General features: G+C 30.6%; 2 protein-coding genes across 2 annotated transcripts; both read left to right on the top strand.

Moving 5' to 3' along the window:
- The first annotated feature begins 380 nt into the window (after positions 1-380).
- Positions 381-2809, top strand: LOC100794874 (zinc transporter 1). The gene is made up of 3 exons (XM_003531432.5): positions 381-1234; positions 1501-1650; positions 2450-2809. The coding sequence occupies exons 1-3, from the start codon at positions 605-607 to the stop codon at positions 2753-2755; spliced, it is 1086 nt and encodes a 361-aa protein (XP_003531480.1). The 5' UTR covers positions 381-604; the 3' UTR covers positions 2756-2809.
- A 7097-nt stretch (positions 2810-9906) lies between these two features.
- LOC100794886 (extensin) lies at positions 9907-12296 on the top strand. The gene is made up of 3 exons (XM_006586328.4): positions 9907-10331; positions 10460-11437; positions 11922-12296. Exons 1-3 carry the CDS (start codon positions 10244-10246, stop codon positions 11951-11953), a joined length of 1098 nt encoding a protein of 365 aa, XP_006586391.2. The 5' UTR covers positions 9907-10243; the 3' UTR covers positions 11954-12296.
- Positions 12297-14918: the final 2622 nt, after the last annotated feature.

Raw genomic sequence — 14918 nt, 5'->3', positions numbered from 1 at the left:
GGTTCCAAATAATCATATGTACTAAATAATTGAAATGTTTATACCTTTTCATAATCAAAATAATCTGACTTAAACCACCCAACGTTTAAATCAATTAATATGAAATTATTTCAACTTAATCAGAAATTTTAATTTGAGTTCTAAGTATACGTGTTTTATCATCCATAATTATTTTATTTGACTTCAATCATGACCTTGAGAAAGATATTTATAGTCTAAATTAAAAAAAAAAATCGAACTTGAACAGAATTTACCATAGAGAACACATGTGGTGTTTAGAAAAAGAGAGTATGCGTGTGGCCTTTTATTGAGACTTATGTTTGACATATGGTGTCATTGGCTGTTTAAGATGCCTCACGTTTTGAGCCTCTCAGAGTGGCTTTTATTTTCTCTTCTTTATATATATATATATATATATGCAATCTTAGATCCCATCCCACGAACATAATATCAACGTACAAACTTAGCTTTTCCCTCTTTTAAATAACAATCATGAAAACATTTCTCAAAGACTCATAGTTAGTAGTACCAACAGTTCCATATACCCTCTCTCTAGCTTCCTTCACTCACTTAATTGTGCAATCCCAATTCAAATCCCATCAGAATGATGAAATTTCAAGCATGTTCAAACCCCATCTCAAACTTGTTCTATGCGTGTTGTGTCCTTCTTTTACCACCAACCATGGCCTTAGGAGATTGCACCTGTGACACAAAAGAGGCCACAAAGAGTGACTCAATTGAAGTCCTCCACTACAAAATTGGCTCAATTGCTTCTGTGCTTGTTGCTGGGGCACTTGGGGTGAGCCTCCCATTGTTAAGCAAGAGAATCCCAACACTTAACCCCAAGAATGACATATTCTTTATGGTTAAGGCCTTTGCTGCAGGGGTGATTCTTGCAACTGGGTTTGTGCACATACTTCCTGAGGCATATGAGAGCCTAACTTCACCTTGCCTTAAGGAAAATCCTTGGGGCAAGTTTCCCTTCACTGGATTTGTTGCCATGTTGTCCTCCATAGGGACCTTAATGGTGGACTCATTTGCCACAGGGTTTTATCATAGGCAACATTTTAACCCCTCTAAGCAGGTTCCTGCTGATGATGAGGAAATGGGAGATGAACATGCTGGTCACATGCATGTTCATACACATGCCACACATGGTCATGCTCATGGATCAGCTGTGTCCCCTGAGGGTTCAATTACATCTGAAGTAATTAGGCAGCGCATCATATCACAAGTAAGATCAATCGGTGCATGTTAGGGTTAAAGTTTGTAAACTTAAATTCAATTGAACTTTATTTTGCTAGCTGAATTGGCAAAAGTAACTCTTATGAATTTTAAGACAAATTGAGGCAAAATAAAATGTATGTTCTAAATTTCCTAACTAAAAAACAAACATGTGCTTAATTACTTATTGATATGGTACCTTTTTTTTATATATGTTGGACTTGGAGTAATTTTGCGTTAGCAATATTCAGTTTGGTTTATTGGTTTGTGTGCTAGGTGTTGGAGATAGGTATAGTGGTCCATTCAGTGATCATTGGAATATCATTGGGTACTGCAGGGAGCATTGATACCATAAAGCCTCTTCTCGTGGCCCTGTCTTTCCATCAATTTTTTGAGGGTATGGGGCTTGGTGGTTGCATATCTCAGGTATTGCAATTTGGTTGGTATAATAATTTCATAGATCTTACTTGCTCTTTACAAAATGATTAAGACAAAACTTTTATCTTGAAAGAATAATATCTTTTCCTTTTTCCAACTTTTTTTAGGTTTTTTACAAATTAATAAATAATTATTTTCAGGATAAAACCTATTAATAAACATGGACTAAATTTTCAGGTCTTTGTTTTTCTTATCAAATCATACATGTGATTTAGAAAACAAACACTGAAAGATGAAGTTGAATTCATTTACTATTATGGGATAAATTTCAAGCTGAATAGAAAAGTGAGTTGAGTGTGGACTGTGGAGTCTTTTGTGCAGTTTGGAAAGGCTTGTAAAATGTTGCCATGATGACAACATCCTTATATTTTCATCTAACCAACCTTTTTTAGCTCATGAAGAAAGAAAAAGAGAAACACCAAACAAACAGTCACCGGTGAATTAAAAGACATGCTTTTGGTTGGTTCTCACATTAAATTATTCACATAACTTTAAATTAGGTTACTAGGATCAAAAAGAAAAGAAAACTATCTATATGTTTCTATAAGCCTCTAACTAATAAGAGGAAAAAGTTTATCACTGATAATACATTCATCATTTATAATAAATTTATTGATTTATACAGAAATATTTAAAAATTATACCAAAGATTGTGATTGAATGTCATATAAAATTATTTTGTGCTGTGAATTCTTTACCATTAAACGTAATTTTTTATTAATTAATAACCCTCAAGAAACAAAAAAGCTTCTAATAATTACTAATAGAATTATATTAATTGTGGCAGGCAAAGTTCGAGTCCAAGTCTACGGTAATTATGGCGACCTTTTTCTCCCTAACAACCCCAATTGGAATTGCAATTGGAATGGGGGTGTCAAGTGTGTACAAAGAGAATAGCCCTACTGCTTTAACTGTTGAAGGGATTTTCAATTCTGCTTCTGCTGGAATTTTGATTTACATGGCATTGGTGGATTTGTTAGCAGCTGATTTTATGAGCCCAAAGTTGCAGAAAAATTTGAAGCTCCAACTAGGGGCAAATATTTCCCTTCTCTTAGGTGCAGGTTGCATGTCTCTATTGGCCAAATGGGCCTAATTTTGGTGTTTTACTTTAGCAATGGTTAAATATATATATCCCCTAATTATTAAATATACTTTCTTTCTCTATTTTTTTTATTAATAAATTTACTTAAATATCTCCACCACTTACTTCTCATAATTTATTTATTTTTAAATAGAAATTTAATAATTTATATCACTCAGTCAATTATAGAGTTTTTTTCTTTCTTTGGCTTAATTTTCTGTCCCTTCACTTTTGGGCGATCTTTCTTTGTCTTCATTTTCTTTTTAACAGTGTGCCACACCAAAATATGCACCACAACAAGAGAAGCTAGAAACAGAAATGCAGTTTATGCGCCAACGCAAACGCAATTACAGAACTTCTAACATTGTTAGAAATATAAAGTATTAGATGCTTTTTCAGTCATACCCTTCAATGATTGATGATGAGGAACAAAAAGCGTAAAATATCTATTAAGTATTCAAAAGTAAAATGAACTTTTTAACAAAATGAATAAATTAAACTATTTTTTTTTCCAAGTTAGACACATGAGATGTTCTCCTATTTATTGGGTCAAAAACTAATCTTATTTCATTGATTCTCAACTTAAGAAAATTTTACACTAAAAAGTGAAAATGAACTTCATGATGACTTAGTATTAGACAATTATCTCATTCTTTTTGAATCGAAATATTTTTCTTGTTTTAAATTGGGGCATCGTGTCACCCCTAAAAAAATGTTGTATGGTGGCTAGACTTTTAATTAAATTGTTCATTAAAACACTTAATATATATTTATTTAATTTAAAAAAAATATATTTTATCATTTTATTAACATTTTCAATATAATATTAAAACTATCTTTAAAATATAATATTAATATTGATATTTGTGATATTACATTTATTCTATTAATAAAAAATGCTTATTTATTTAATTTATGACTTATACTAACTATTGATTAGAATTAATATAAATACTTATTAATTTTTTATAAATATCTACTAGTCATATATTAATACTAGTATACAAGTAAAATTAAACAACTAAATAAAATCAAATCACTAAAACCATTATTATTGAAATTAATATGAACACAAAATAATCAAGTAATTTATTATTTTAATGATTTAAAATATTTAAATTTTATAATATAAATAATATAATTTTATTTTCAAATTCTATTTATTTCTTTATTTTCTAGGAATTAAAATGTGTATAAAACAAGAATCTTATTGAATAACTAATAAAGAATTTATACATTACACAAATACAATGTTAAATTTGTAACACATAACTTTAACTAACTGAGAGACCGATGGTTGAAATTATCATGATTTAGAAGTTAGATAAAAAAAAAAACATTAATTCTATCAATTCTTTTATAAAAAAAAACTCAATTTTTAATAGCTAGATATTATTCTTCTTAAAATATTTTTATAATATTTAGAAGGTCCTAATAAGTTGTATTTGTAGAACTAGGTCCAAATACAACGAATTTGTACTTATTAAGTAAAAGGGAAAAAAATATTAAAGCGGAATAAAAACAATGATTACGTAGCTTGAGGAGTAGTGGTTTGTCAGAGGTGGTCAACTACTAAGCAGAACAAGTTCTCATAATTAAGCATCCCATATTCAAATTTGTTTCCCCAATTGAAAAGATCACGATATGCCTTAACTTAAATGATACCTAAGCCAATTAGACCATTTACTAGGATAATAACTAAACGAGCATGGCATGCATGTACAAATGCATCATGTCCCTGTTGAACCATTTTCTAGCAAAATTGATCACAAGCTTAATCCATGATTTGACAATCGAATCGGTATAGATAGATATATTCGGAAGGAGGGAGAACTTCACATTTCGGGAATTAAAACGATATGAGTAAATCTCTTACTTAAGGAGATGTTTTTCAGAGGAATAAAATCACAGGTCGACCTCCTTGTGCAATATTTCTATACACATTATCGAGTCTTGCAGACCTAACACGTTTTCATTAGGTTAAACCCCTTTAGGTGGCATAAATAGTTAGATAGATAGTTTAACTTTGTTTGGATTGCATTTAAAATCAGGGTGGATGATGGTGGAGTGGGTCAAACTTAATTTTGACCAAAAATTTACATGTTTGATTATCTTTATAGAATCAATTATGGTGGAAAAAAACATAATAAAATTGAAATAATTAAGAGTAACTTTTACTTCTACTAAACCAATTTTAGTTAGTTTCTGTCTAATTTATCCTCGTATCAATACTCTCATTATTTGTTTATTATTTATTGATTTAAAAATATAATTAAATATCTTGCTATATTTATTTGATTTTAAATGTATTTTATCTAATTTATCCTCACACTCATACCTTTAATAGTGTGGTAAATCATATTTAAAAAAAAGAATATTCCCAAAAAAAATATTAAAAAGAGAAAATATTGTTTATCCTCTTCAACCAAAAATTTACCCTCATACTAATGCCCTTAATATTGTTTATACTTTGATATTTATGTTAAGTTAATGTTTTTATTATCTATTTTATCCAATTTTAATTTTAATGGTTTATAAGGAATATCGTTCTATTTCAAAACATAGTATATACATATTGTCTTAATTTTAATTATGCCTATTTAATTTTAATTTTATATATAACCAATTATAATAAAAATGTGTACCTAGACATCAAAACTTATTTTGGTCATTAAACCCCAAAATCAATTTTGATTCAAAGTATCTAAACAAGTGAACAAATTCTCTTTAAAAAATCACTTTTTTATATTTATTATTTAAACAAAAATCATGTTACTTCATAATCAATTGGCTAAAATTATTTTTATTTAAAATCAATTTTATCATGGCCAATTCAAATACACACAAGGACTTTAAGGGATTTTTCTCTTGTGCTTATTCTTGTCCATCTTCTTCGGTGTAGGAGAGTAGTATTTAATGAAAAAGGCCCATTTATCCCATTTCAAAGCCTTTGAAGGTCAAAATAAAACTCCGTCCATTCCAATGTTCCTCATTATGCCTACGTTATTAGGGCTCTTTATAAAAGTACTTGACTCCAGTTTTTGTCCCTGCAATTGGAATATCTTGGCAAGGCATCAATCTAGGAGAATAACATTCTGTCTCTGAACTCTGATCTGCCATTTCTCATCATGCAATCCCATCCATCCTGCACCACTTTTGATAGACGTGCATTTCTATTGATGAATTATATGTCAACCCAAATAATAATAATAATACTTCAATAGTCACAATTCACAAACTAAAATCCATCTCAATCTAAGAAAACAACACCATATTAAAAGTATTTTAGTATATAATAGATATATATTTTTATATAATAATAAGAAAAAAAAATATACATAATCATTCATTTATAACTTGATGGGTTTATTAACTTTTAAAATAATAATATTAAAATAATTCAAACAATAATATGTGATTGAACGATGATGTAAAATTATTTTATACCATTAAATTTATAGAAATTAAACTCTAATAATAATTTATAATAAAAATATTTTAAACATATAAACTATATTATAATCAAATTTCATAATAAACAAATATATTTTAATATATATTGATTCAATTTTACTTCTCCTTCTTATAACTTTGAAGTTAACTTGGAAAAGAGATCTTAAGTTGAACTAAGATTTGAGATACATAATTATATATGGAGGTGATTATATATGGAGGTGTGGTTGAGAATCCTGAACCTAATATTAAGTGCTAAGTGAGGGCGTCTAAGGAATTAAGATTGTTATTTGATACCCATAAGATTAATTACGAAGAAATTTGGGCTAGTATATTTTCATTTAAACATTGAATCAAGGTGTGAGATTGAGATTTCAAGAGTGACAGTAAAAATTAAGGATAGGGACAAAATTATTTAAGTCTTTCCCCCTTCAAGTCAAGCGCTTTTTAGTTTTTTGAGTTTTTATTATTTTAGTTAGATTTGATTTCTACAAGTAACCACGTGACATTGGATTTTCAATTTGCTTGACTAATACTAATAATTAATACATCGTATTCAACTACACCTTTCTGCGATGATATTCTATTTATCGATTATTATTAGCCGATGTTGATCGATCTACTTGCTGAATTAGATTTCACACAATCACTATAATCCCTCCGTCCACAAAAGTCCTAACAACAAATCACAATTTATAAATTTAATGATGAACAGACTGATCAATGAATAAGGTAGGATAAGATAAAAATAACAACTAATGTGTTTTACACATGTAATCAAGAAATACATTTAATTTTATTTATTATTAATGTAAAAAAGCTATACTTTATTTAATAATATAACTATATCAATTGATAAGTTTAATATTTATGTAATTATAAATATAATCAAACTTATTGAATGATATATCTATGAGAAATTTAAGATAGCGTAAAAAAAATCAAAATAACGCATCTAAATTAATTTAATGAGAGTTAAAAGCTTGTGTTCCTTTGTGCTTTGCCTTTAAACATTTATAGTAATTCTCTTATATATATATATATATATATATATATATATATATATATATATATAAACAATCAATGACATGAGTTAATTCAACCTTCTTTATCTGATCTCTAATACAATCCAACATATGGTTAAGATATACATATACTCTGGAAAACCAAGAAAATAAATCTCATTGTATCGATATAAATCCAATGACCAGAAACCTTCTTTCTAATAAATTCCATAAGGTTGTGTTTGGACAAAATAGATTAATATTTTAGAGAATTGAAGATATATATAAGGAAATCTGGTCACATTAATTTAATTTATTTAATTTTATAAAACAATTTGTTTGGATATTCAATCCTAAAATTGAAAGTTATTGAAAATTTTGGAATGTCCTTCTCTGTCAATACAATCAAAAAATGACATAGGAGAACTTCCTTAATTGCCTCCTTTTATGATTGACTCAGCCCTTATGTCTCCTTCTATTGATCCAAACCCTTTCAAGTTCTTAGAAAATAAAAATGGCACATAATTTCCTAAGTGTGATTTTTTGAAAATGACAATTTGGACATGTCGTTGAAGCCTTTCTGTGGCAATAACTCATAAACGACGTCATTTTCATCAAGACATGATTCCCCGACGCTACACTTGTTGAAAATTGAAATATTCGAACTATGACTTTATTTCCATGTGTCTATGGTTCTAAGTAATATTTGTTAGGACCATATTAGTTACACATATCAATATTTCGCTAATTAATATTACGCTACACATGACATATATGTCTCTTAAAAAACATAGATGATCCTTAATCATAGAATAATTTTTTTATACTAAAAAATCATAGACACATAAATGTATAAACACTAAAAATATATTTTATCCCTTTTAAATTCTTTATCCAATTTGTCCAACACACTGACTTAGTTATAAAATGATTTTTTTCCTACAAAACAGTTTAAATCTCGAACAATATAATTATCTAAAACGAACACTACATATCCTTTTCAACATGATCTGTGTCTAAATACACTCTAAGAAAATAACAGAAATTGACATATGGGAGGAATAAATTAGCTCTTTAGCCCATAACATTGTTCTGATTCTTCCAATTTGATGATCAGAAGCATCAACAATTTAAGAATTAAAAAGAAAACAGAGCAAACAAGATATATCAACCAAAGTATTCACCCTGCCCCGTTCACATCGCATTGAAGAACACGAGCAATGTCAGGCATCCAAATGCTAAGTTATGTATCTAACCATTATGAACATGCTTGATGGCTGAAGCAAAGAAAGATGCCAATTAATATCTCTGAAAGCTTCTTTAGTTTCTTTTTATGAAATTATTTTAGGGCCTCTTTGTTTAATAACCTTTCTTTATTTTCATTTTCTGTTTTTATTAACAATTACTAAAATACTAATTTAACTTATTTATTTATTTTTTTGAAAACTTGTACAGAAAGTCTCTACAGAACTTTGATAATAAGAAAATAAAATAATATTTTTACACTTATTAACAAAAACCAGAAATAATTTTTCAAAAAAAAATCTTACTTTTGACAAGGCCGATATAATTGATTCATGATTTCATTTGGTGGACAAAATTTAGCAGTTGTTATACTCTTGAGTCAAGGTTCATTTCATCCTTTAAAATAATATATGTTAAATTTGTGAAACTATTCTCTTGGTCATTGTCAAAAATAGCTAATTTTTATTTTTGAGACAGAAGAGGAAATACTGTAATAAACTTTATAAAAAACTCTTTCCTCCCAATTATTGCGCTGACTCTTATTATAAGATCATAACTCATTAATGTTACATTTAGTTTTCAAAGATATCATCATAAAGGTTATCAAATACTATATTAGTCCTACTCATATGTCACATCAACAATCTCTCTTTTCCCTACTAGAGACAATTTCCCTCTTTGCTTTTCATTTAAAAGACCACCCTGAGATTTTAGGCTCTAATCATGAGACATTGACACACTAATGAAATCCCAGTACATGGTAGCCTAAAGCACACTTTCCCTAAAGCATCTTAACTAGTACATAGAGTTGAAACACCACACAAAAAGAACCACCACTTCCATTTCCGGTTAGACAAAAAATTCTGATGCACTTTATAAAAAGATGTTACAATCAAGGTCTTAAAAGATCGACTTCCCAAGTGCAGTTTTGGCTGTAATGTTAAGGTTTTGGAGGTATTTGAAATGATCGTCTTAATCATATTTATCTGAAATTTTCCACCATATCAAGGAATGTAACAAAATTGTGACTGTAACTATAATTTAAAACCTTAGTTACGACTTACAAATACATATATTACTTCTAAGCAGAAATTACATGACGACGATTCATCTAAATCAATTTTTTCCATTATTATACTCTTTTCTTTTTCTTCTCTGTTTGACAAAACTTTTATGCATGAATGCCAATTGAGACTTATAAAAGTCTAATTAACAATTAACTTGTACCTAATGCCTTCTTGCTTATGGTTAATTGACCAACCAACCTCTTCATCACGCCACAACATGGGGAGTGTTAGCATTTCCATGAGAGAGAGCTTTGAGTAGAAAGCAAGCAAAAGAAAAAGGGGGTTTATAAAAACCAAAACTTCCATCTTTTTCTAAGGGCGAAGCAAGCATATATACCACCATGAAATGAACTTATAAAAACTCCCAGAAAAAGGTTCAGCCGGTGAGTTAACTCCCATAAAATACTCACATTTGTGGACACTTTTTTCTGCACTTTTGGCATTCCTTCATGCTCACATCTCCAACCAAAGATGAGTGTGCATCAAAGTTGTGCCCACCCAAAGAATCAATCTTTATCCCAAACAGAACCCCCCTTGTCTACTCTTCCTTTACTCTGGGCAATAGTTCCAAGTTCTGCATTTATATAAAAAACCTCACATTGTTCTACCTTTGAGTCTTTCAATGCACTGGCATTGGAGTGCAACAGTGGAGCCATAATAATCAGAAGAAGCCTCTTTTTCTTTATATCTTGTGGCAATATTGCAGTAACCAAAATTGCAAGAGGGGGATCATGGTCATGGAAACAAGCGGAGTGAGAAAGAATGTTGGGATACTCCTCCTCTACCTCACTTTGGCTGCAATTTCTCTCACTCATTGTGGTAAGCCTTCTTTACCTAAGTAAATATAGGTTTCATCCCACATGGTTTTAACAAGTGCATTATAATATTATTGACATCAATGGCAATAAGTTCATCGGTCAAAACCATCTTTGCTTTCCCGTTTCCAGATGCAGATAGATCAATGAGACTATTGAGAGGGCCCAAACATAGAAGAAATACAACCAACAAGAACCCAAAGAAGTTGAAAACGGTTAAGCATTTTGATGTGAATCCAACCATATTCTCATCAAATGTACAACCCTATAGTCTCAGCTCCCCATTCTCTTTGCCCCCTTATGAATCACTTGCTCCAATCCCATTGCCAGAAAACAGCCCTCCATTTTGTGTGTTTCCACCACCTGGCACTCCTTCCACCACCATTCCCACACCCACAGGCTTTGAACCCACCACACCATCACCTCCTTACTATGACACCTCACCACCAAGCCCAACAACCATAACACCTGGCCCACCAGAGTCCTTCCCCACACCAACTCCGGAAACCGTTCCAGGCCCACCCAGCATCACCCCGGGCTCGCCAGAGCCCGTGCTCAACCCTCCCATCATTATTCCAAGCCCACCTGACTCCTCAATGGGCCCACCCGGGATCACACCAGGCTCTCCTGAGCCCGTACTCAATCCTCCCATCATTATTCCAAGCCCACCTGACTCCTCAATGGGCCCACCCTACTTTGAGCCCACCCCACCATTCATAATCCCTTCCCCCACGGGTGGCATCACCCCAGGCCCACCAAGCACTGTTCCATCCCCCACTGAAGGCACTGTCCCAAGCCCAAGTGTGTTTCAGCCACCTGTGGTGTACCCTCCACCGAGTGTGCCACCACCACCCAACTATGCCCCTAGGACCACCTTGTGGTGTGTGGCTAAGCCCTCAGTCCCAGACCCAATCATCCAAGAGGCCATGAACTATGCTTGCTGGTCAGGAGCAGACTGCACTTCAATTCAGCCCAATGGGCCGTGCTATGAGCCCAACACTGTGTATGCACATGCTTCATACGCTTTCAATAGTTATTGGCAAAGGACCAAAGGTGCTGGTGGCAATTGTGAATTTGGAGGCACAGCGATGCTGGTTGCAGTTGATCCTAGTGAGTCTCACAATCATAAAATGGGTTTGGATTCTTAAATTTGATTAATTAAAGGTTTAATATCTTTCCAAATTTATGAAAAAAATGATTTTGGTCCTTTCAAATTATAAATAGTGTTATATGATACCATATCATGTATTTAGAGATATTACGTCATATGTTACTTCTGAATGATGTTGTTATGATATACCTAAAAATATGGTAAGTCATCATAGAATAATTATAAAATTATTTAAAAGATAAACAAAATTACGAGAACCAAAATGAATAAAAGAAAAAAATTGAAGGACTAAAATTCTAATTTAGTATTTTATAAGGACATATTCTTTTATTTCATAAAGAAGTTTTTGAAAACGAAATTATAATTTCTCTCAAAATTCAGACATGCACTAATTCAAAGAACTTCATAATCAACTTAGGTTTAATTTGCTTGGTCACATTACGTATATTGCCATCACTAATGCTATTTTTTTCGTCTCAACAGGCTTTGATGGGTGCCACTTCATCTACAACTGATCAATGCTTGTTTTTTTTTTCCCCTTTAGAACAAAGAAACTTTTGGATCCCAGCAATGTTTGAAGAGTGAAGACACTCTTTCATAATCTCCCCTTTTTTTCCTTGTGCAAATAAGTTACGTATGTATGCCACAGTGAATTACACACAAAGATTTTGCATTTTGTAAGTAATGTATATCACCATTGACTTGTAGTTTATTGCCATCGTTTAATTAAATTAACTCTTTTACAGTACCCTCAAAACAATCATCTTATACAAATATTAAAAGGTTATATTCAGAAGGTTAATATATTGATAATGTATTGTAACATGAGGATATTATAAAGAAGAAGGAAATTAAAAATATAGTTTTAACTATACAGTTTTGGCAACCTTTTGAGCGTTTGAGGGCTATTGTCATTTGGTATTCTTAATCGCTAGGAGGTCATCATCTTTCTTTTTTCTATTCAGAAAAAAAAAAAAATCATCTTTTTTTTCTTCTCCCAAATCATAAAAGAAAGAGTAAATTATATTGATATTTTCTAAGGTTTCGTAAAATTATACAATTTTTTATATTTTTTTATTCCTACAATATTACTTAATTATTTAAAAAGTATTATATTGATATCTCTTATATATTATATTAATCCACTTAATTGTTTAAAAATATTATACCATATCTTCTTATAAGGAAGGTTACTCTAAACATTAAAAAAAAGAGAGAAATAAGTACAATCTAACGAAATCTTAACGGATTTCAATGTAATATTTACTCTAAAAGAAAAATTCTTCAAAAAAAAAAATAGCCAAATAGAATGTTATTAGGACTAGGCATAATTGGAAAAATTCATAATATATATTTAATTTGTCTTAAACTTGCTTTGGGCTAGTATAATAATATAAGAGAAATTAAATTTTATTTTTCAAAATAAGTTTAATGTTTTGCTATTTTATTTTAAAAACTATATATACTTAACTTCCTTGAGAGATTATATATATTATACTTTAGGAGTTTAGGGGGCGTTTGCTTCGAGCATTTTCTATTTTTATTTTCAAATAAAAAAATAAAGGTGAAAATATGTTTGATTTAGGATTAGAAAATATTTTCTTTTAAAATGTTTTAAAAAAAAAGTCTAAAATTTGAAGAAGAAAAAAATGTTTCCGTTTTTTGTTTTCCTTTTCTTTGTGTGTTTCCATGACGAGCAACCATGCATATTAGAACTCCTCATCACTGCTACCACGCCTTCACCAAACCATGACTCCCTCCAAACCTATTAACGATTTTCATCATTAACTTTGGAGTCGTAGGCGATGACGTCTGATACAACATTGGCGCCATTAACTCATGTCATATATGTCACGTTTATAGCTATCATCAAGGAGGTACCTGACGATTTTTCTGAAGTCAAGGGTGGTTCTAAACGATGGTGAGTGACGTCTGGCAATACATGGTGATGGCGTAGAACACCACGAAGCTGAGGACCAATATCAAGGGAGTGGTCAGCAGATAGGTGCAAAAGTTTGTGGTGATCCAAACAATAAATTGAAAATGAAAACAAGTAAAATCAATCGAGTGTTCTAAATCTTAGCAAATTGAAAATAGAAAAAACTATTTTCAAAAAATGAAAATATAAAATATTTTTGCAAACTAAACACCCTTTTAATTTATTTTTGTTATCAACTTGAGAAATGTTAATTCAATCCTTATTTGAAACTTAACAATCATTGTCTTGCTTTAGGGATTAACTATAGTCAATCCCTTCACATATAAAATGTAAGGTGTAGATAATATATTTTGGTTGGGATATAATACATACATATAAAGTATCATTTCTCCTAAAATGACTTGAAGCAGGAAATCAACCCATTTATAGTTCTTATAAATATCATTAATGTTATTGTGCATGATATACAATTAACATTTTTTTTATCTATATTAACTTGAGCATTAAAGTGTCTTTTTATTGGTACCCTTTATTCTCTCTTACTATTCCAATTATAATAAATTCTTGACCAATACATAGACGACTTTAAGGATGTCAACTATCAATATCATGTCTCTTACTCGTCCACTTTTAACATCAAGTCTCTCAATTGTCCACTTCAAATTGTCTTTCACCAACCAATATAACATCCTTTAGCATCTACTTCAAATTTCCCTTACTAAGTGTGCTGATTATTCAAATAACCTAATAAAATAAGGCATCTGAAAAAACTAGAGCATCAACATATCTAAGCATTTATATATTAAAGCGTCTTGCATATTTTGATTTGTAAAGCATATTAAAAGACTAGTAGGATGGTTCAAGACTTCAATAATAAACTATAAGACAAGCAAAACCTTTTCAAAGAAGTATTCTTTCATCTTAGGTCAAAAAGTCAAAATTTAATTTGAACTTTTAAAATGAGACCTAAACATGCTCTCAAATTATAGTATGTATGGACTTTTTGTGAGTTAAGATCAAAGCAAATCATGATCAAATTGGGAAAAAAAGAGCTCAGATTTAATGCTCAATTTTTGGTTGTATTAGGTCGATTATGGACTTGATGCACGTTGATCTAAAAAAAACTTAATTCGTTTGAGCTATCAAGTCCAATGAAAGTCAATTTGTATAGACTTTTTGTGGGTTAAACCCAAATCAAACTTAAAAGCTCAAGTCCAGCATTTCATTGATTGAGTTTGATTTCAGCCAATTACAAGCTAGAATGTGAATTGCAAGTCACAACAAGTCAAATAAAAAAGTTCATACTCAACTTATGCTTATAAAATAAGGCTTTATCTTGTTGAAAGTCAAATTTGTATGAGCTTTTTATAAGCTAAGCCCATATCAAACTAGTTTCAATTTAATCGAGCTAAAATGGCTTAGATTTATATAGGCTAAGCCTTACAAGCAACAACGAGACCAAAATGCCTAAATTCAATTTGGGCTTCTAAAATAATGGCTAAGGCTAGTGAAATCCAATTTGTGTAGTCTTTTGTGGGCTT

The sequence above is a fragment of the Glycine max genome, chromosome 8, assembly GCF_000004515.6.
Source record: "Glycine max cultivar Williams 82 chromosome 8, Glycine_max_v4.0, whole genome shotgun sequence".
Lineage (NCBI taxonomy): Eukaryota > Viridiplantae > Streptophyta > Magnoliopsida > Fabales > Fabaceae > Glycine > Glycine max.
Note: the sequence above shows the minus strand (reverse complement) of the source record. Positions and strands in the feature narration are given on the sequence as shown.